Source organism: Lathamus discolor, chromosome 6 (genome assembly GCF_037157495.1).
Source record: "Lathamus discolor isolate bLatDis1 chromosome 6, bLatDis1.hap1, whole genome shotgun sequence".
Taxonomy (NCBI): domain Eukaryota; kingdom Metazoa; phylum Chordata; class Aves; order Psittaciformes; family Psittacidae; genus Lathamus; species Lathamus discolor.
Window position 1 is genome coordinate 16,106,706 of NC_088889.1, and position 20,539 is coordinate 16,127,244.

A 20,539-nucleotide genomic window follows, 5' to 3' on the forward strand; every position below is an offset into this window, starting at 1 on the left:
TAAGGGTGATAAAGATGTTAACTGGAGAGGATAAATGACAGCAAGTGGTGCCTGACCTCAGAGGTACTGGCAAAACACAGACTAGGTGAAGGCTAATCTTGCCAGGATCTCTGGCACTGTCTTGACAGGGTAGCCGGGTTAGTGAGAACTGCAGGTAGATGGTGGAATTGGTGAAGTAGAAGGAATGTCCTGGTGTCCTTCATTTTGTTGTGTTTGTGAACATGCAAAAATAACAGAAAACTTTGTGTCAAGCTCTTTACACTATATTTGCAGAAGTGACTTAAAGGTTTTGATGCAACTCAAGTTCCTAAATGCCTTTGTGAACATGGGTTTGGGAACTTGTGTCACTGAATTTGGGGAATGGACGTGGCGGGTGGTGAGGGTGTGTGGGGTGATACATGGATGGGTGGATGGATGGATGGCAGACAGCCTCCTCAAGTAAGTTGGATCTAAAAGAGAGAGAGTAGCTTTTATTTAAATGAAAATGTGGAAAAAGCTGTAATTACTCTGAAAAGATGGAGGGTATTCAGGCCAATGATTTAGAGAACTTGTATTACCTGTCAAGGTTCCTTGGCACTGTAAGGAGCTACAGGCTGTGCTGCATAGCTGGAGGACACCTGAAGCTTAGGTGGTACAAGTATCTCATTCTGCAGTTGAAGCTGACTGAAAGCTGCACTTAATGCTTTTGCTTTTTACAGCAAGTGCATTTATACTGCAGAGGAGCAGCTCTGTGAATTCCTAGATGTCTGGTTTGAATTACTGGCTAATAAATGATTAATTTAAATAGCAATGTGTGTTTTAATTTGAAAGCTACAATATGGCATCATGCTGGTGGGATTTAGGGCTTCTGTAGCTGTTGCTGGGTACTGATAGCCCATCTCCTCTGGCAGAACTGTTGGCTTTGCAACCAGCTGCAAAGCAATTATTTGCTCTGAAGTGCTCTGTTGTTTTGCCACAGTTGTTTACCCATGTTCTTGCATTTTGCTAAACTTGGGATGAAAATCTAATCTGCCCTCTATGATACCAGTGGTTTTAGTTGTTAGGACTCTCTAATCTGCCCAAACTCAACAGAAATAAGACTTCAGCTCTTCTGAGACAATGGAAGATCAGTGTTTAAATTGGCAAACCTCTCTAATAAATGTGAAATTATGCAGATCCAAATCCTCATAAAGGTGCTGTAAGCTTTGTCGGATCCAATGCTGTAACTTCTCCAAGTGAAGATTGCTGACTTTCATTTGGTACTCACTTGCTATGTTTTTACTTACCTTCAAACTCTTAGACTCTAGAAAGGAGCAGTAGATGACTTCTTTGCCTTTTTTCTTCCTACCCAAGGAGCTGGTTGCAGAAAAGGAGAGGAATGGCTTGCTTACAGCCAAAATGAGAGAGCGGATCAATGCGCTAGAAAAGGAGCATGGCACTTTTCAGAGTAAAATACATGTTAGCTACCAAGAATCTCAGCAGATGAAGATAAAGGTAAATGCTTTACCAAACCATTAAACTTGATGTTCATGCAGAAGCAGATCAGTGCTGAGGAATCATTGCTTTAGCCGGGGCTCAGCCTTTGTTGCTCGCTCACACAGATTGCTACTTACCCGGAACCTTGAATGCAGTGTGCTAGTGGTATGACACATCTACCTGAGGGTGGGGAAACTTCTTGAAGAAAGTCAAGGTGTTCTCATGGGTAACTTCCGTAGTCTGTAAAAGACCTGTGCTAGCCAGGCAGCTGGTCTCTGATCTAGTTATGTTTCCTTTGTGGTATTCTGCTGAAATGTTACTCAATTAAAGTGTAAAATTTAATTGAAATACTCAAGAGAGCCACTAATGCTGATGATCATTTACTGGCTGATAACTTTAACTTTAAAAATTATTGTAAAGAGTGACAATGTAACATAATATGCTGGAAATATTATTGCCTGGGGGAGTGCTTTGCTGAAAATAATTGAAGGGCAGACACCTCTATTTAAGACCCCTGTTACTCTCTCCTGAAGTTGCATTGTAATGGAATGACCTCAGAAGAGTTTGTTTCATCAGGTGAAAAACTTCTAGCTAAAAAGTTTGTGAAAAAAATATGGCCCCTCTTATATCAACTTGACTGGTGCTTAGATTCACATTCTGGTGTGTTCTGTTCTTATGTGAATGTCACAAACATCAAGCCCAGCATGTGAACTTTCCAGTTTTAATACTGTATCTTCTGCCTCGGCACTTTAAGAGAGTAGCACCTCTGCAGTTTTGGAGCAGAACTGTATTCTAGAATAATAGAATCAACTAGGCTAGAAAAGACCTTTAAGATCATGTCCAGCGATTACCCCAGGAGAGACAACCATTACCTGGAGCACAGACGTCTATGAAAGTTCAAAATAAGCTAACTGTATTACTGTAGGGCCTTAGTGCTGGCTGGGCAGGATGAAGGAGGTGTGGGCATGGCTGCATGGCTTTTGCAGATGCTGTTGTCACAGACAAAGCTGGAGGAAGTATGCGCAGAAGAACCAGTGATATGCAGAGGAACCAGTGCCATGGTTCTGCTCCCCCTACTGGTGTGCTGTAGCATTTCAAAGAAGCTGGAACTTAAATTGTCAAAGCTTCCAGTCAGATGGAGTTTGTGCCCCTGCTTCTGTTGGGATCATGTATATCTGTTGGCATTAAGAAAAATGTGTGTGAACCCCACAACAAACATCTAAGGACTGGCTTGTTATTGTGTGCTGGTGCTGAGCTGGAGGTGGCTGCCCTAGGAGGGACTGCTGTCTCCTGCTGCAGTTGGTACACAAGCTTTTATTTTTATATACAAAATCCTTATTGGTGAGTCAGTCATTTAATGAAACTGGGTCTTGCAGATGTGGCAGACACCATTTCCAAACTGGCACTGGTAGAGGAAGAAAGTATTATAGCTGTTCTTGAGGATTTTCAGAGGAGGCTGTTGGTTTGTAACCCAGCTGTGCTGGTGTCTGCACATGCAGAGTCCCTTGTTGTTCTTTTTTTTTTTCTTTGAATTCTGTCTTTGTTGTTTGCCCTACTGCATATAAGGAAAGGCTGAGAGAACCGGCCTTCAGCCTAGAGAAAAGAAGGCTCAGGGAGACCTGATGTTCCAGTATTTAAAGGAAGATGGACTTTTTGACAAGTAGTCCCATGGAAAAGATGAGGGTGATGGATACAGGTTATTCCTGGGAAGATTCTGACTAGACACAAGAGGAAACTTTTTCACAATGAGAACAATCAGCCATGGGAATAATTTCCCCAGGGAAGTGGTGGACTTCCAAACACTGGACGTGTTTAAGATTCAGCCGGACAGGGACGTGTGGTCTAGGTCATACTTTGCCAAGAAAGGCTGGACCAGATAATCCTCTAGGTCCCTTCCAACGTGGTGTTCTATCTTTCTGAAACAGCCTTGGGTTATCAGGGCTTCTTTCTGTCTCAGTTTGGAACCATGTTGAAAATGCAGTCAATGCATATTATTGCCTAAAAAAGGATCTGTTTTGTAATCTTGACTTCAGGGTATTAGATGAGGACTAGCCTTTTCAGTTTGCATTCTATAATCTGTGTGCATGCTATAATAAAAGCTGTTTTATACTTTTTCTGCGTTGAGGTCTCTGTAAACTTCTAATGCTAATGTACAGTACATCTGTGGGGTTTTTTTCCCTTTGGAAAAGTAATACATTGATGGCCAGTTATGGAGCAATTAGTATCTGAATTAACACTTCTGTAGCCTTTTAAACAAAAAAAGGTTCCCTTGTTAAATAGCTTGATATACTGATATAAAAGGAAATGGGTGCTTTTATTTGAGGAAGAGGGTCTGAGTTGCACAGTGGTATTTTTTTTTTCCAGTTGCACACAGGAAGGTTGTAAAACTTCCCCTGTCTCAAAAGAAGTCCACTTAGTTTTATTTGCTTAAACTATTGTGATATCTCATCTGCTGTTATAAGCTGAGGTTTTTGTTGCTCCTTACTTTAATCTTTTCTGTAATTGATCTTTCCCTATCAGTTCCAGCAACTCCGTGAGCAGATGGAGGCAGAAATAAGCCACCTGAAGCAGGAAAATGGTATCCTGAGAGATGCTGTCAGTACTTCTACCAATCAAATGGAGAGCAAGTATGCTAGCAGCTACTCAGAGCTCTGTGTGGTTTTTTTTTTTTAAACCTCCCCTGAAGAGTTGTTCTGGCTCCTGCTCCTTTTGTTTCCCTCTCCTTGACTATCTCTGAATTTGTGGTTTAACTAAGAACACATATTCTGGGCTAGGGAGGTAGCTAATTGTATTTGCATTGAACCAAGGCTTTCTGAGCAGATAACTGTCTCTTATCAGTTTGAAGCCTGAGCTTTTAGAAAGTGGGTGTTGAGGCTTCAACAGAAAGTGCAAAGTACTCAGCCACAGTTGATGTTTCTGGCAGGGTATGTATCCTTTTCCCTGGGGCTTTAGGAAAGATGATCCTGAGCATCCAGAGATGCTGGTCACTTGAGAGAACAGTAGCTCTAAACTTGTAAATCAGTCTTGCTATAAGAAAAAAACATTATCTTTCAGTTAATGATACTGCTGGGGAGGCACTTGGCTTTATCTGTTGGTGTTGCAAATTTTCGGAGAAACAAAAAGGCTTCTCAAGGTTTTGCCTTTGTGAGTTATGACTTGGGCTGACCGTGAGCTGGCAGAAAAGATTGTATGTATTGTGATAAAAGCTGAGCACCCTGGTAAGGTGTTGTAGTCAGATGTGTGGATTGCTGCCAGTGGGCTTCTGCCTATAGAAAGCAAAACCTCCTCTTGATATGCTCATAGATACTTGATTTTTTATTTTTTTTTTTTTTTTACTGTTGGAGAGTGGAGTGTCAGAATCACTGTCAGGACTGGGAAAGGTCTCTGGATCTTCCTTTTCTGGTTATTCTGTTCTTGCAAAGATGCTGCTTCTGTGTGGACCTCTCTGTTAACAGCTTCTGTCCTGCAAAGTACTGCTCAGCAGATGTGCATTCTGCTCCCTGTGCATGTCCTGCTAGAGCAGGTCGATAAAAGGAGAGCTTGGAGAATGTCATGGGTACCCAGACTTTAGATGTCCTGTTCACAGAAATGAAACATCATTCTCTCTTAAGGCAGTTTTCTTGAAAAATCCTTAGTTTAGGCAAACTTAAGATAAAAATAAAATGTGTTGTATTTGCTTAGACACAAAGGTGAGCCTTTTAAAATTCTTCCATTGAGTACTATAAATGCATTTTCTCCCCTTAACTGAGAGGGTGCATCAGATACCTTTATAACTTAATAGATAAGTCAAGGCCAGGAGTCAACATAGTGTTTGAAGAGATGCGTGCAGTTAGTCCAGGGGGAATAGTCTTGAATAAGTTTGAAATCAATAGTCTTTTACGGGAAGAGGAAAGGAATGTGGATTTCAGTGCAAGACCTTTCCTTATGCTGAGTTTATATAAGCCTGTCCAAATTATGCCTGTCAGCTTACAAATGTTTTAAAGGAGCTGATGCTTGAGTCTTACTGCTGACCTTTTATTTCTGACTCAGTGGGTTGTAGCTGCTGTGTTGATGGCCAAGGGTACTTGACCTTCATCCCTTTTCTAGGGTGAAGCAGTGATGGGGGTGGGGAAGCAACCAACACACAATATAGCCCTCTGGCTGCAAATATAGGGCTTGGTGTTGATATTTGAGTAGCTGTTGTTATGGCCTGTGCTTCTTGTAAAAAAAGCTGTTAAAAATGTTTATTTTTAGGCAGTCGGCTGAACTGAACAAACTGCGCCAGGATTATGCTAGGCTGGTGAATGAACTGGGAGAGAAGAGCAGTAAGTTGCAGCAAGAAGAGCTTCAGAAGAAGAATGCAGAGCAGGCAGTTGCTCAGCTGAAGGTGACTTGGGTTTTTTCTGCCTATTGAATTGCTCTTAAGGCTTTATCTGAGCCAGGTTCTGAATTGGATGGGATGTGGAATGTGTGAGAATTGCTTTAGCCATTTCCCTGGACACTAAATCTGTGTTCTCTTATATGTGGAAGTACTTATTTTCAGATAGGCTGAACCAGCCTATGGGTTTATTTCATGTTTAATAATGTTTTATTTAATATTTCTTTTATTCAGAAATCTGGGTTTTGAGTGATTACAAAGCTCCCTGTAAAGTCAAACTTAGCCTTCCAGATCAATATCAAGTATCTTTATAAAGCTTTGCTGTTGATTTTGAACTTTTTCTATGAGTGCAAAAATCCAGCAAGATTTGAGTTGGAGTTGTTAATCCACAAGGCATTGTCCTTGTATGATTTTTGTGAGAGACTACAAGCTTTTGCTTAAATATATATATATATATACATTTTTGAAGACTTTAAGCTCTAAAATGTAAATGGTCTGGCTTCTGGATGTACCTTTTTATTCTTCCTTAGAAGAAAAGGTATTTTGTCTTTGCTTGTTTTCTCAAGAAGAGAAACCTATTGTTCTTGGATGTGAATGCCAAACCAGAGTTCAGGACTTATTTTGTATTTGCCATTAAGTCTTAGTTACCAGAAGTTCTTCCTGCCTTTAGCCCTTGCAGGTAGAGAGTTGGTATCCAGAATTGAGACATTTTAATTACTAGATGCAGATTTATGTGATGCTTGGCTAGTCTGCCTTCTAGTGTTAATTCTGAACGTGCAGGGCAAAGATGCTACACTTTCATATTACAGAAACCATCCTGTTAAGAGCCTATAATGAAATCCTGTTCACAATTTGCCTTTCAACTTGATAGGCTAAACTACTCTAGGAGGAGGATTACAGGGTTCTCTGTCTTTCTGATGTGCCCTAATGGAAACAAGAAAACTTTACTTCATTGTCATCTGTTTTGGGAATAGCACCAAAGAGATGCATTCTGAATGTTTCAAAAATAAATTAAAGGTTAGACTTCTTTTCATCAACTCTCCCTTCAATGTGAAGGTCCAGCAGCAGGAAGCAGAGAGAAGATGGGAAGAAATCCAGGCTTATCTCAGGAAAAGAACAGCAGAGCATGAAGCAGCACAACAAGGCATGTATCACAAAATTCCCCAATAATGCTTGCTGCAGTGATTTGGCTGTTGCCATTTGTGAAGAAGAGTATTACTGAATAAATGGCTTAAATGAAAGCTCAGGTAAAGTCAGTACTGCTCCAGCACCCTGGGGAAATACTGTGTTGTGATACCAGTTAGTTTGAATGCTGATGAGAGAGCTGAACCTTGGCTTGCTGGAACAAGGCTTCTAATCAGCCTCCCTGTGTACAGTGAAAATTATTTCCCCTACAGCTAAATATTTACTTCTGAATTAAAATCCTGACCTTTCTGCTACAGATGTGCAGAATAAACTTGTGGCCAAAGACAATGAAATCCAGAGCTTGCACAGTAAACTTACTGATACAATGGTGTCAAAGCAGCAGCTGGAGCAGAGGATGTTGCAGTTAATGGAGGCTGAGCAAAAGAGAGCTTCTGCGGAGGACTCCATGCAAATGCAGGTGCAGGTAGTATTACTTAAGTATCCTAAGGGTTTGTTTTTTTCCTCCCACTTTATGCCTATGGAAACATAGTATTATCCTTGCAATACTGCTTTAGTAAAGCTTCCCACTGAATAAAGAATGAGACAACTGTCTGCCAGTCTGTGATCTGGTAACTTATGAGTTAAGACCTTGTGTGTGATGCGGTGGCCATCTGGGGCCATCTCAGACCTGAGAAGCCCTCTGGGCCAGTCAGGAAAGTGTGCTGACCCAGGCAATTTCCAAAGATGAGATGTTATGGTCTGGGGAACAACCTGGAAGAGCATCCATATACCTTTAATGTTTGTATGAGCTTTTCTGGAATGATTTCTCTTCTGGCATTAAGTGGTGAGATGCAGTGTAGACATAGCTCTTGAGGGCTTCAGGGAAACCAAATGGCATCCAGTGGGGCAGGGAATATTTTTTTCTGTTGATGCAGAACAGGTTGTTGTGGTTCCATTCAAATAGGATGTTCTTAGTGGGGAGGAAAAACAGCATCTTTGAAAAATGTCTGAGGTAAATGCTAAACTGTTCTTACTAACATTATCATGGCTAAGAGCTAATCCTAGCAAAAGTTGACTAGCTCCAGATCTCAGCCTGCTTTTCTTTCTGTGCTCTCTTACAAGGAACTGATAGAGCAGAATGATGCTTTGAATGCTCAGCTTCAGAAGTTTCATTCACAAATGGCAGCCCAGGTACAGCATGTTCTTTTGTAGTCATGAGTCGTGAACTTTCATTAAAAGTCAGATTTTGTTTTGTAGCTGGATATGAGTTATGTAATGCTGAAAGCAAAGACTTGTTAGTATTCTCTTTTCTAATGTTTCTCAAACTTGTTTAAAACTTCTGCTGTCCTTTTGGGTGGAAAAAAATCCACCTATTTCCTTCTGTAGTGGCTTTCATTTATAACCAAAGGGTAGATTGCCTTTTTGAATGTTTGTTTTCTGTAGCTTTGCATGTGTACTATTCTGTCTTGTGGTTCTTCTGGTCTTTTCGCAGTCCTCCTGTGAAACACCTGATTGTGCTTTTCTCTTGTGCATTAGGTTGAGAAAGTGTCTTATGATAGCTCCCATAGAAAGCTATTTGTTCATTACAGCAGTGATTTTTGTGCAGAAAAAACCCAGACACCCATAAAACCAAACCAAAGCCACCAAAGCCACACCAAATCTGCACAATGCTTTTCTCAGTTCTTTTAGTAACTAAAATTTTAGTTTGAGTAGTTGGTTTGAGGAATTACTTCTGCTGTAAAGGCTATGAAAAACCTCAAAGTCACTGGAATTGCTTTCATGTATAGCTGGGTCACAGATCTCAGACGACACAAGTGGAGACCTGTTACATGCAGTTGGCTGCTCTGTTCTTTTAGTAATGGACATGGTTTATGTAGTTTAAATTCAATGTCAGACTGAAAATGTGTCATCTGTCTTTAGCTGATGTGCCTTAACCCATTGGGTGGGGAGAGCAGTGAAGGAAGAGGCACTCTGGATTTACAGCATCTTCATGACCTGTTCCTCTCTTCCCAGTACAAGGGTTTTGAAAAGAAATCACTAGGAAGATTTTGATTTTTAGCTCTGGCTTACAGAATGAGGCTGTTGGAAGGAGGGGGTGTATACTTTCCCTGTGTAGCACCACAGGCTATAAAAATACAAGGGTATTCTTCCACCATGGACAGTAGGTCTGAAAATAGCACTTTGGGGAAGTGAGATTGCACTGGATATGGCTTTGGACCTCAAGGCTGATGAAACTAAGGAGACCAGTCTAGGACTGGAACTATTTATTCCCTTTGATATTTTTGATTTTGCTTTTCTCCATGGTATGATCTGTATAAGGCAGTGCAGGGGTTGCTGTTGGGGTCCCATGGGTGCAAGCTCTGTGACATCCAGGATTTTGGGAGGGTAAAGCTGAGTAAGGACAACTATGTATCTGTAGCACAAATGAATATAAAGTTCCGCTAGTACCAAACTGTGTGTGAAACAGTCTGCAGAGGTCCCTTGGTGGCTCAATAGCCATTGTGATGGGTCTCTCCTTGTGCCCTGTTGTGGGTGACGATAGTGACCACATACGAATAGGCTTTTTGCAGGAGGAAAAAAAATGCTATTTCCTGATTTTGTGCTGCTGTTTGTTCTTAACACAAGTCTTGATGCACTGCGCAGGGTTTTCTTTTTTAAATTCTTGTGGTTTGTCAGCAGAATGTCATGTAAAGCACTTAATCTATGGGAGGAAAGTGCTGGTTTTATTTTGGTTTCCCCTTTGCGTTGCCTTAGGCTAAAGGGGAAGGAACATTAGTATGTGCCGGTATTTCTACAGTGTTTCTTAGCCAGGAAATTGTTGGAAGCATCCTGTGCCAATTTAAAATAACTACACGAATCTTAGAATTGCTATTCCTGGTTCACTGTCGATGATAGTTCTTTGACTTGCTTTACTTTCAGCTTGTTTTTTTTTTTCCTTCCTTCTGCAGACCTCAGCTTCAGTCCTGGCAGAAGAACTACACAAAGTGTGAGCATTCATTTCCTTTGGTATCTGGGAGGAGTGACTGGCTTTAAATGCATGCCATCTTTCCTCCATGCATGTGCCGTGCATATGGGAGGGACTGGTGAAGGAAATATTGCTGTCTATGCTTTTTAACTTTTCACCATGAGATTGACTTGGGAGCTAGGAAACCGCTTCCTATGAATTTCTCTTCAGTGTCTGGCCTCAGGTTTGGAATCTGTTGTGCGTGGCTCTATATGCTACAGAGAAAGCAGTGCCTACTCTCTTATTTACCCTTGCCTATATACAGGGAATCAGTCCAGCATGCAGGAATGTGCATGACCATGAGAGCTGTTAATATTTGGGCTATCTGGTGGTGCCAGGAGACTTCTCCCCTTGGGATGGGTAGTTGTTGTGTTTCAGAGCTAGAGAATGTCTCATAAATTTTGGCAAGCAAGCAGCTTTTAAAATGGATAGAAAAGCTTTTGGACCTGAAGTATACTGTTGGCAGGATTTAGCGTAGAAGCTGGACTTAAAGGCCAGCATGTATTTCGTGTTAGCCTGCTAGTTCATGCACCACTCTCATCTAAGACCTTTGAGTACTGATACATCATCACTTCTCGTTTGTGCAGGATTGCGGAAAAGGACAAACAGATAAAGCAGATGGAGGACTCATTAGGCAATGAACATGCCAACTTAACCAGCAAGGAAGAAGAGCTCAAGGTATAATGAAAGCCTGCGTAAATACCAGCTAAAACAGGGAGTGGCGTATTGGTTGCATGTACAAAATTAAGCCCCCAAGGCTTTTGGGTCTAGAAACAGCTCTTTCAGCTAAAAGTCTGCTGATTCTGCTCTTCTAAGCAATGCTTGATGATGGGATGCTGTTGATAAGAAGGCTCAAGGTTTTTCCTTGCTGTTACCAATGGAGTCCTTCAGAAAGTAATCTGAAATACTTTGCAGTGGAGAATGAACTTACCTTAAATACTGTCTCTATGCAAAATGCAAGTATATTTCTTTTTTTCCTTCCTTCAGGTCTTACAGAACATGAATCTCTCTCTGAAATCAGAAGTACAGAAGTTACAGGCTCTGACAAATGAACAGGTAAAACAATTGTTTTATTAAATATTTAATTTTACTTCCCACTACCTATTCTGTCATGAAATGCACATCCATTGGCTTTAAGCAATCTGTGCTTAAGCACATGAAAGGTGTAAGGCTACTGAATTGGTCTAATAGGTGATTCCCTGGAGTTCTTACAGGTGGTGAGAGGCCTGCTTGTTACTCTTATCTCACCAGTGAAATCTTTCTTACTTGGATATCCAATTTACTGAAGCGATTTTTACTTGTTTGGTTTAGATTTGCAGGCATGTGGAGTGCAGGACACTTCACAGGAGTGAACACAGCTGTGCTTGAATATGCAGTCTTGGCATTTGTGTGCAAGGGTCATAAGCATCCCTCTAAAAAAAACTCCAAAGCATGCAACACCACATCTCCCCCCACCTCACCACAGAGATCTTTTTAGAACCAAATGTAATGCTGTCCCTGTTACTGCTATGTAACTTATGGCTCATTACAGAGGTGGAAATGAAATGTTTAATTGGAGATAATCCTGGTTGTCAAATGAATGTTTTTGGGATCTTTTTCCCTTTGCACAGTGGCCTCTGGTATGTACTGGTGTTTTAAAAGTGCATGAAGACAAGTTTGCTCCTCATTCTTGCTGGTGAGTCATGTGCTTAGAGGCCAAATGACTTATTCCAGCTTTTTAATATTGTGGAATGAAAGGTTGATTGAATCATGTGATGTATCTTAAATCTGTGTTAATCCTCTTTATATCTAGGCTGCTGCTGCACATGAGCTGGAAAGGATGCAGAAAAGGTAAATAGCTCTGGGATTTGATAAACAATGTTTGCTGGTCTTTAATGTTCTCTTGAATCAATGCTTTTTGTAAGACTTGGATGACAAAATGTATTTAACTGTTTTTCTGTGTCTCAGCATTCACATCAAAGATGACAAAATAAGAACTCTTGAAGATCAACTTCGAGAAGAGCTTGCTCAGATTTCAAACACAAAAGAAGAATTCAAGGTATGATATAGAATAGCTATTCTTGTGCTTACAGTAAGTTTTCCAGACTTTGGAGGTTGTTGAGCATTTCATACAATTGAATATTGATTTGTAAAATAGACCTTGCAGGTGTTAAAGTAAATTACAGTATACTGCTTGCAAGGCAAAAGCAATGTGGGATCTCATGGTCATAACAGTGCAACAGAGTAAGAGAGAGGGTAACACAAGTTAAGAGTGGTGTCTGCAGTTGTGAAGAGTGAGGTCTTTGAAATCTGGAAGGGGAGGTTGTTGAGTAAAAGGTATTGCTGTTTGCTGTTTTCCTGCATTCTACCTTCTAATATTATTTTCAAGGCCTTGGTGTAAGCCTTTGTTTTTGTTGCTTGATTATCATGTTAGGTTTTTTTTTTTTCTTTTTAAGTGGTTTCTTAGGAGGCTGCAGCTAAATTGCAGAAACTTTTAAATCTGACATCTGAGGTCTGCTCAGCAAAGCTGGTACTTGCTTCTAGGTAGTGTGTACAGAGGGCAGCTTAACTCCTCCTTGCCCTCTGCCAGCTTAGGTTTTTTCTTCTGAACTTTAGCTGTTAGAAATGAATCTGCTTCCTGAAGAAAGTGATGACTCCATCTTTTTAACTCCTTTAATGCCTGTGTTGGGTACTGCTGCTCTTCTGATTTTTCTGGTGAAAGGTCACTCACTCTAAATCTCATGATGGTAGGTTTGCTAGCGGGGAACAGAAAGGGTGGGTAGTGGCAGAGGCAGCATGCTTTTGTAGGAGAAGCCATGCCTCATGAATGGCCTGGAGCTCTTTGAAGGTGTTAGCGAGCAGCTAGTAAACTTGATTTATGTATTAAAGAGGTTTTGATGAGACCTTTGCAAGGCTCTGTAGTTTCTCTAAGCTGTCAGAGAATAAGAGGGAAGACTTTGCTCAATTAATAGAATAGGGATCAGCTACAACTTCATTTATTTTTGTAGCTTTATTACAAAAGTTCTACTGTCAGCTGAATCTTCAGCGAAGCTGGGTAATGGGTACATAAGTGGTTTCGAAAGGAGAGTTGGAAGAGGTGGCAGCCTTGGATAAGTTGGCAGGTCTGAACCTCCTTTAGTGTGATGGTTGCAGTAGTAATTTTTACCCAGGAAAAAGGCCTTAGAGGTGTTGTGGATGGTTATGTGCTGAAATCAGCTCGGTGCTGAGTAACAGCAGAAATCGTCTGGAGGCCATTCTAGCAGTTCTTCAGAACAGAGAACTGAACGTGGATCACAGTCATCATGACACTGTGGAAATCCATAGTGTTCTCTCAGCATGAATATTTTGTGCTCTTTTAGTCTCTTTCTCCTGTCTTTGATCCCAAACATAAGCTACACCAGCTCTATACTAAATGCTTCTACCTAAGGAAGTGCTGCTTTTTCTTATGCACATGAAAGAGGGAAAAGCCATGTTCAAAGAGGGCAGTTCTTTTGATCTGTACTGCCGCTGTCCCTTCCTGCTTGTGTTGTCCTTGTAAGGCTTTGGGTCTCAGATCATATGTCCTGCTTTTTACTCTTGTGAAGCACCAAGCAGGTCTTTAAAAAGACTGTAAAACAAAAAGCAATAACAGGGCTGCTGTGTCTTATACAGAGCGGGAATGCTGGAGGGGGAGGCATGTGTGTCTTCCTGATTCACCTCTTTCCAGTCAGACCAAAGTGCGGGAGCTGTGCAAACCCCTTTGCTGCTGGACTGCTGACTTCTTGCTGCGCATCCTCAGTGTTAAGGCAGCTGAAGAGAAATAGGCGATCCTTGACCATTTGCTTCCCCAGTTGTCAAATCTTGGCATGATGCTGATATGACTTTAGGAGGAAAATGTGGTTTCTCTTGCCTCTCACACTTGGTACCATGTGGTTTTTCTGCCAGGGAATATAGATGGTAACAGCTGAATTTCTCATGGGAACATAAGGACAGAAGTATTAATACAGATGAGCAAGAAAGAAGAGGAAGGGGGTCTTGTAGCTTCCAAAGAATTCACTGTAATGACTTCTGTGCTACTTAATTATCTCATTACCAATATGAAAATGCTGTAATTAGGGGTTTCAGTTCTGAACTGATAAAATGTTTATATTTATTTCCAGGTTCTCAAGGATCAAAACACAACTCTGCAAACTGAAGTTCAGAAGCTGCAGACTCTCCTGTCTGAGCAGGTATAGCCAGTATTCAGTGAGCTTGTATCAAATACCTTCTGTTCTTTTCAACTTCTTCGATGTTTTTTGGTTTTTTTCCCTTAAGCTGGCCCTAGGGGTGAGCTGGTTGTTGTCAAAGCCTGTTACTTTTTAGGTATTTTAGCTTGCGTGGAAAGTAAGGCAGTTGTGACTGTCTTTAAGTGCTAGACAAGAGTGTCCAAACCAAATGTGGATCTTTGATTTTTTTTTTTTTTCTCCTCCCCTGAAGAATGCTGGCTGAACAGAAGTGGGATCTTATTTTTTCAGCTTCTTCCAGTTTTATTGGCAATTTTCATGGGATTTTAATTTTTATACCACAACAACCAGCTTTTGAGGAGAGGGCTCTTACTTTGAGGTGGAGAGACCAAAATAAGATCTTTACCCCGTCTGTTTTCTTCTATCCTGGAATAAATTCTGAAACCAGTAGTAACCAAAGAACAGACCCATGGAATGAGAACTATTTACACTGATGTCTTTTGGGTGTCCTCTTCCATATTTTTGCCCGTAGCACACCTGCAGCCAGTCTGACTGGTACTCACACAGGTTCAAAGCAGTTGTGTTACTTAGCCCAATCTCCTTTGTGAGTGTTGCCTGGGAGAGCTCTTGTGAACACCTCTGACTTTGTACTGTTTAAAGAATGTGAATTTCTTGAATCACTGGAAAAAAGACTTGTGGGGCAGGAAACTTCTTTTCTGCACTGGTGTCTGCTAGCCAGCAGATCCCTGTCTGGTTCAGCTCCCTTTCTTCTGGTGGAGAACCAGATTTGCAGCCTCATTCCCTTGGGTCTGGCTGATTTTGTATCCTATCTGAAATAGTGGGGCTGATTTTTCTTGGGAGCCTGGTTTGTTTCTTGTGTGGTCTTTCACAGTGTGTTGTTTTTGAGAAGTCACACATGTTTTGCTGTGTGAACTTCAGATGGAGCTTGTGGTCTCAATAAATACTCAAAAGAGGCAGATTTTTCAGGTACTTGGCTGCTATGGATTAGATGCTGCACAATGCTTGGCATGCTTGACACTCACTGTGATCAATGGGATCCTGTGTCCCACAGCATCTTGTCACCAGAACTCTTGTAGTCCATCTGTAAAATCAACAAGACTTTTGGGCTGGATCTGTACCTCCCCTGAAAGACTGACATCTTTCCAGCATCAGTATTAGAAGCGCATCACATGAGGACATTCTCCCCCTACTTTATCTTCCCTTTTGGATTAGTGTGGTAGCTAAGCTGATTAAATTGATGCCGTCTGATTATTTGTGTTCTTAAAATCCCAAAACATTATTGATCTAATTAGTCATCATTCTATTGTGTTTTTATAGGCAAAAAAAGACTTGTTAGAGCAGATGGAAAGAAGGTGAGAAACGTTTTTCTTTTGAATCATAGACTAAAATAAAGAGTCAATTTTGTTGACAGTGAGGTTACTGTTGATAGCTAAACTGCCCTCAAAGGTCAACTCCTTTTGCTAATGCACACTTTGGTTTCTCAGCATGAGAGAGAAGGATGATAAAATCAAGACAGTTGAAGAGCTGCTTGAGGCAGGACTCATACAAGTGGCTAATAAAGAGGAGGAGCTGAAGGTAAATCTCTTATGTTGTGTTTGAATGGGAAAGTAGAGATTAAGTGCTCCTGTGGAAAGTGTGTGTTTGAGTGCTCATAGTGCAGTCTGAGATCATTCCCTTTGAATAGGAAAGACATCTTGTGGAGACAAGGTTAAAATCTTTTTGGTAAGATAGACTAAGCATTGAGCATTGATGGTGTACAATAAGTGCTTCTGTCTGCTGAGTCTAGGGCAGATTTTGCTAGGATGCGTACCTGATGTCATTTGGAATAAAGTGAATACATCTTGAGAGCAGTGTGTTTGGCATAATCTGCAATATGGGGTTCTTGCCTCTTTGCTTAGTTGGTAATCTGAATGGTTAAATGGATTATCAACTAGTGACACTTCTGGAATGCTACTAAAAGCATTTCCTTTTTCTGTTTAAGAAGAAGCTTTTTTCTGTTTAAGCAGCAGCTAGTGATTCCTGTTTTAGAAGAAGCTAGTTGGTTTTTGTGTTTTGTTTTTTTTTTTTTTTTTTTGTACTGGAAAGCCAGTACAAAAAAAATCTGTCTGCTTTCAGCTGGGTTTTGCTCCCATCTCTACCTGGGCATAGCCAAGGTAATGCTTGCTTTCTTAATGTCCCTAAATTCCAGGTATATTGCTGACACCCCTTGTACTGGGGAGGAGCAGCTCACTAGCAAACTGTCAGGTTACTATTACTATACAGCCCAAGATGTGAGTACATCACCTTGATGTTTCCCTGGACTCCAGCTTCCTATAGATTGAAGTCCATTTGGAGTTGTCTTGTAATGAATAGTTGGTTCACTGAATACTTTGGCTTCCACAGCTGCAGAGGGGGTCTATTTCAGACTTTCAAAGTCTTTCAGTTGTTCTAAAAGAAATTGCTTTCCTTCAAGCTTAACACTTTTTCCCCAGCAAATGAGTCTTTCATTATCTGTGTGTCTGCTTTCAAAGGCACTGCGAACGGAAAACTCATCCTTGAGAAAAGAACTTCAAAGTCTGCAAATTCAGCAATCGGAGCAGGTAGTACTTTTCATCTAAAACTCTTATTACACCTCAACTAAATCTGAAAGCATCTTGCTGTGGTTGCAAAAGTCAGGGGAAAAAGGTGAAGATGCCTTTGAAGCCTGTTGGCAAAGACTCCCGTTTTCTTCCAGCATTGGTCTGGAAGCTGGTATTTCTGTCAAATACTTACTTTGCTTAAGTGTCAGAAATGTGGCAGATGTAAAGATTCCAATCGGCAGCAGTTCTGTGTTGGTGTGAGTGGAAATGGCTGTGGGCTGCTCTTTCTTTTTTCCAGAAGCCTATGCAGCAAGCATGGCTGGAAGGCAGCTCATACTGCATCAATTTCATAATACATATTTGAGCTTTCTAATGTTAATCTACACTCGTGCACTTGTGACTTAGCCCCTTTATGTCTCTGTTCAGTGATGCTGTCAGAATATTATTGTTTTTGATGTGCATTAGGTGCTGATCAGGAAGTGGCTTTCCTTGACATCCAGCTCTGCTTGGTCAGCTCAGAAGGGCACTTAGTTTCTAGAAAATGACTTATGGAAAAGGGGAAGCATCATAATTGTGGAGAGGTATATGGTAGTGCCAGTATGAAAAGGTTAGCTGATCAAATGCTGTTCCTGAACCTCAGCCTTTCCTGGTGAAGATGGTGTGGGTTTCCTTTTGTTTTCCTGGAACTTGCAGCGACTTGGTGTTATTAGTTTGACAGGGACTGGAGACCTACAGCTAATTTCCAGGAGCAGCCAGATACATAAAATCATTAGGCTGCTACAGTTTACCCAGTGCCAGAGTGCTCAAGTTCTCTATTCCTTACCCTTCAACACCTGCAGATTGTTTTGCTCTTTTCTGTTTTTCTAAGCTGAAGCTCTCTTTTGAACAGGTTTCCTTCCAATCACTGGTGGAAGAACTCCAGAAAGTGTAAGTTACTGCACAGATTTAATTTCCAATTGTTACTTGTCTGTCTGTATTCCATGACTACAGGTCTTTTGCTTCCCTGAAATGATTTGCTTTTAACTGGGTGAACTGTGTGTTTATCAGATCAATAGCTTTTGAAAATCTAGTTGCTTCTCTGCTAAGCAATTAACTTTATAAGCTTAACTTTGAGTAGACAAGGAATTGCAGCGGATTGTCAGATAATTGTTTTTCTTCAGCAGGCACACTGAAAGGAGTGAGCTTGTTTTACTCTGTGTGTGTGTGTCTGTATTTGAAGTTGATAAATTCTTTGCTGACATGTCCAGTGAAGGCTGAAGTACAATGTGTGTTGTTCCAGGGCCTCCTGATGCTTTCATTTGCATTTTTAGAAAATAATAGTATCTATTTAGCATGTGAACTACTGGTTATATAAAGCCAGTTTGTTCTGTACTATCCCAGTCTTATTCCTCCTGTTTGTTTTACCTGCTTGGTCCCACTGTGGATTTCAGAGGCTGGTGATGTGATGTGATAGCAGAACCAAAGCTTGTATATTTGCTGAAGTAACATGTTTGTTCAGCTAACTGATGTTTTTCCTCTTCTCCTTTTTTAAAGGATCCATGAGAAGGATGGAAAAATAAAATCAGTGGAAGAGCTCCTACAAGCTGAAATCCTCAAAGTAGCAAGCAAGGAGAAGACTGTTCAGGTGTCTCTCTTACAATACCTACTTTCCTTTCTGTGTCTATACCACTGACTACCATTTATTTGTTACTGCATGGCATTCGATAATGATGAATTTGTAGCATCCATTTTTGTGGCGTTTGTGTTTCCATTGTCCAATCCTGTCTGTTTTGTCATTGAAAAGGCTTTGACACAGGAAATAGAGGCTCTGAAAGAAGAAGTAGGAAATTCCCAGCTTGAGATGGAAAAACAGGTAAAATACCTTAGTGCCAGAAGTGTGAAACAGCCTTGTCTTGGATGCTCTGCTCACTCATTTCTGTTCTAGTGGTTTTTTTCACTGGTGAATGTCATTGGGTAAGGGAACTTTTTAATGGTAGAACTAGACTATTCTTGGATATAAAGCTGTAAATATGTAATATAACTACAGCTGTCCTTCAGATACCACAGTCCTTTGGATGCCTGAACTTTTTGGACTTTTAGTATGAAATTTGGCAAGAATTGTTATAACTTAAAGCATGGTAGCATTAGCTCTGGCAGGGCTTATATGGTCCCTGAGGTAAACACAAAGCCCTTGGGCATCCTTGGAAGCTGATAACTTGGAAATCTGAAGTGTTGAAGGTGCTCCTCCTTTTGTTGGCCTTTCTATTTTGCTAGAAAAATACTATGGGCCCACATAGTATCTGGTTTCCAGGTAAACCTTAGACTGTTTCCTTTCCCATGTCCAAAGAAAGTCTGTCTTGGCAGAGTAAGTTTTACTCTAGCTGTCAGGAATGCAGAAATGGAGGAGTATTGGCTTTTTTGGCATGCTTGCTGTCTAGCATCCAAAATAATGGGAACCCATGTTTCCTTAGGGAGCCCATTCTGCAGGCAGCTTAATCCATCGTGCTGTCAGGAAGTTTGCTTGCTTATTTGTGTGGGGTGTGCGTGTTGGATTTTTTTGGTCTGCACTTTCTTCAGTCTTTTTAGCTGCATTCCAACATGTCACCCTCTTTTGTTTCCTTAGTGTTAAAGTTTTGTCCTTTTTAGGCAAAGCTTCATTGAATGTGCTTCCACCTTGGACTTTTCCTCCAAAGCAGATTCCCAGGAACTAGATGTATTGTGTGTTTCCTTCCCTGGAACTGACAGAGCCCAGAACAAAAAGCAATTTTAAGTTGCCGTCTCTAGAAAGCTACATATAAGGGGTGCTTGCTCTAAAGAACATCTTTTGGTCTCCTACAAGCAGAAGAGAGGGTTTGAAACTCCTGCCTGAGCTAAGCTAGCTGTTTGGAAAGACATTATCTATACAGATAGCCATTGCCAGGCTTTTGTGCAAAATTCAGAGGCAGTGTTCCCACTAAGTCTTGGTTTTTTTCAATCCATGTTCAGGGTTAGAATGAGAATTTAAGGGAGTGCTGACACTGCAGAGAGCATTTAAAAAGCACTTGCTTGTGCAAAGGTCTAAATGACCAGGGATAGTCTCTCTGTAAGCTGCAGTTGGTAGTGAGATGGTTGTCATCATCAGTGTCTGCTTCCTCCTTTTGTCTCCTGTGGTGGAAATGTACTCTGGTGAGCCTGCTTGTGTTCCCGTTTGCACTGTTTTCTTTTCTGCTCTGGAAGTCACATTTTAAATATGGAGAAAGTAAATAGTGGAGACGCTTCTCATAATTTATTTTCCCACAAAGAAATGTTTATCCTTACGTAATTGTAACAAATAGTGCCTGTTTTAATGTCTAATGGCTTTCTCCCTAGAGTGGTTTATAGCGTTTGTGTCTTTTCATGTTCACTGAAGTACTGATTATTTTTTTTAGGTGTCGATTACATCACAAATCAAAGAACTTCAGACTCTGTAAGTACAGTCGTTAACATGTCTGATCTGCCTTGTGCACCCATTGCTTCCCTGCTTCAGTCTGTTTTAAGTTCCAGTGTTCTTGCCTGATGTCTGCACAGGTGATCCAGGCTGTTAACACTGGTCTTAGATGTGTGTCCTTGTTAGAAATACCTGGTACTGTCTGAGACACAAACAAGGCGAAGTGCTGTATGGCTTCATAAGCCCCAGTTAAACTGCAGTGGATTAAAGTCAAGTCAGGATGGAAGGACATAGGCAAGGCACTATGGCAAATTTCTTTTGGTAATAGCTGTGCTGTATCTGGGTACATAAGTGAGAACTGAGCCACTACTGTCATCAGTCCCTTGTGTCCCAGCTGGGGAGGGGGAAGGAAGTATTTTTAGTGAGGAAAACACATGTATGAAATCCCTGCAG

General features: G+C 41.0%; 1 protein-coding gene across 8 annotated transcripts in view; it reads left to right on the forward strand.

Annotated features, from left to right (window-relative positions):
• Nucleotides 1–20,539, forward strand: part of KTN1 (kinectin 1) — a 79,839-nt gene that overhangs the window by 37,046 nt on the left and 22,254 nt on the right. For 5 of the 8 annotated variants that reach the window (XM_065683048.1, XM_065683051.1, XM_065683045.1 and 2 more), the window contains exons 7-25: nt 1,333–1,473; nt 3,976–4,082; nt 5,689–5,821; nt 6,869–6,956; nt 7,255–7,421; nt 8,060–8,128; nt 9,886–9,923; nt 10,529–10,619; nt 10,929–10,997; nt 11,734–11,771; nt 11,889–11,979; nt 14,060–14,128; nt 15,461–15,495; nt 15,628–15,718; nt 16,654–16,722; nt 17,591–17,628; nt 18,235–18,325; nt 18,485–18,553; nt 20,088–20,125. In XM_065683048.1, the coding sequence (XP_065539120.1) occupies nt 1,333–1,473; nt 3,976–4,082; nt 5,689–5,821; nt 6,869–6,956; nt 7,255–7,421; nt 8,060–8,128; nt 9,886–9,923; nt 10,529–10,619; nt 10,929–10,997; nt 11,734–11,771; nt 11,889–11,979; nt 14,060–14,128; nt 15,461–15,495; nt 15,628–15,718; nt 16,654–16,722; nt 17,591–17,628; nt 18,235–18,325; nt 18,485–18,553; nt 20,088–20,125 (1,532 nt within the window). The remainder of the gene's footprint in view (nt 1–1,332; nt 1,474–3,975; nt 4,083–5,688; nt 5,822–6,868; nt 6,957–7,254; nt 7,422–8,059; nt 8,129–9,885; nt 9,924–10,528; nt 10,620–10,928; nt 10,998–11,733; nt 11,772–11,888; nt 11,980–14,059; nt 14,129–15,460; nt 15,496–15,627; nt 15,719–16,653; nt 16,723–17,590; nt 17,629–18,234; nt 18,326–18,484; nt 18,554–20,087; nt 20,126–20,539) is intronic. The other 3 variants (XM_065683052.1, XM_065683047.1, XM_065683046.1) reach the window with 2 other exon arrangements.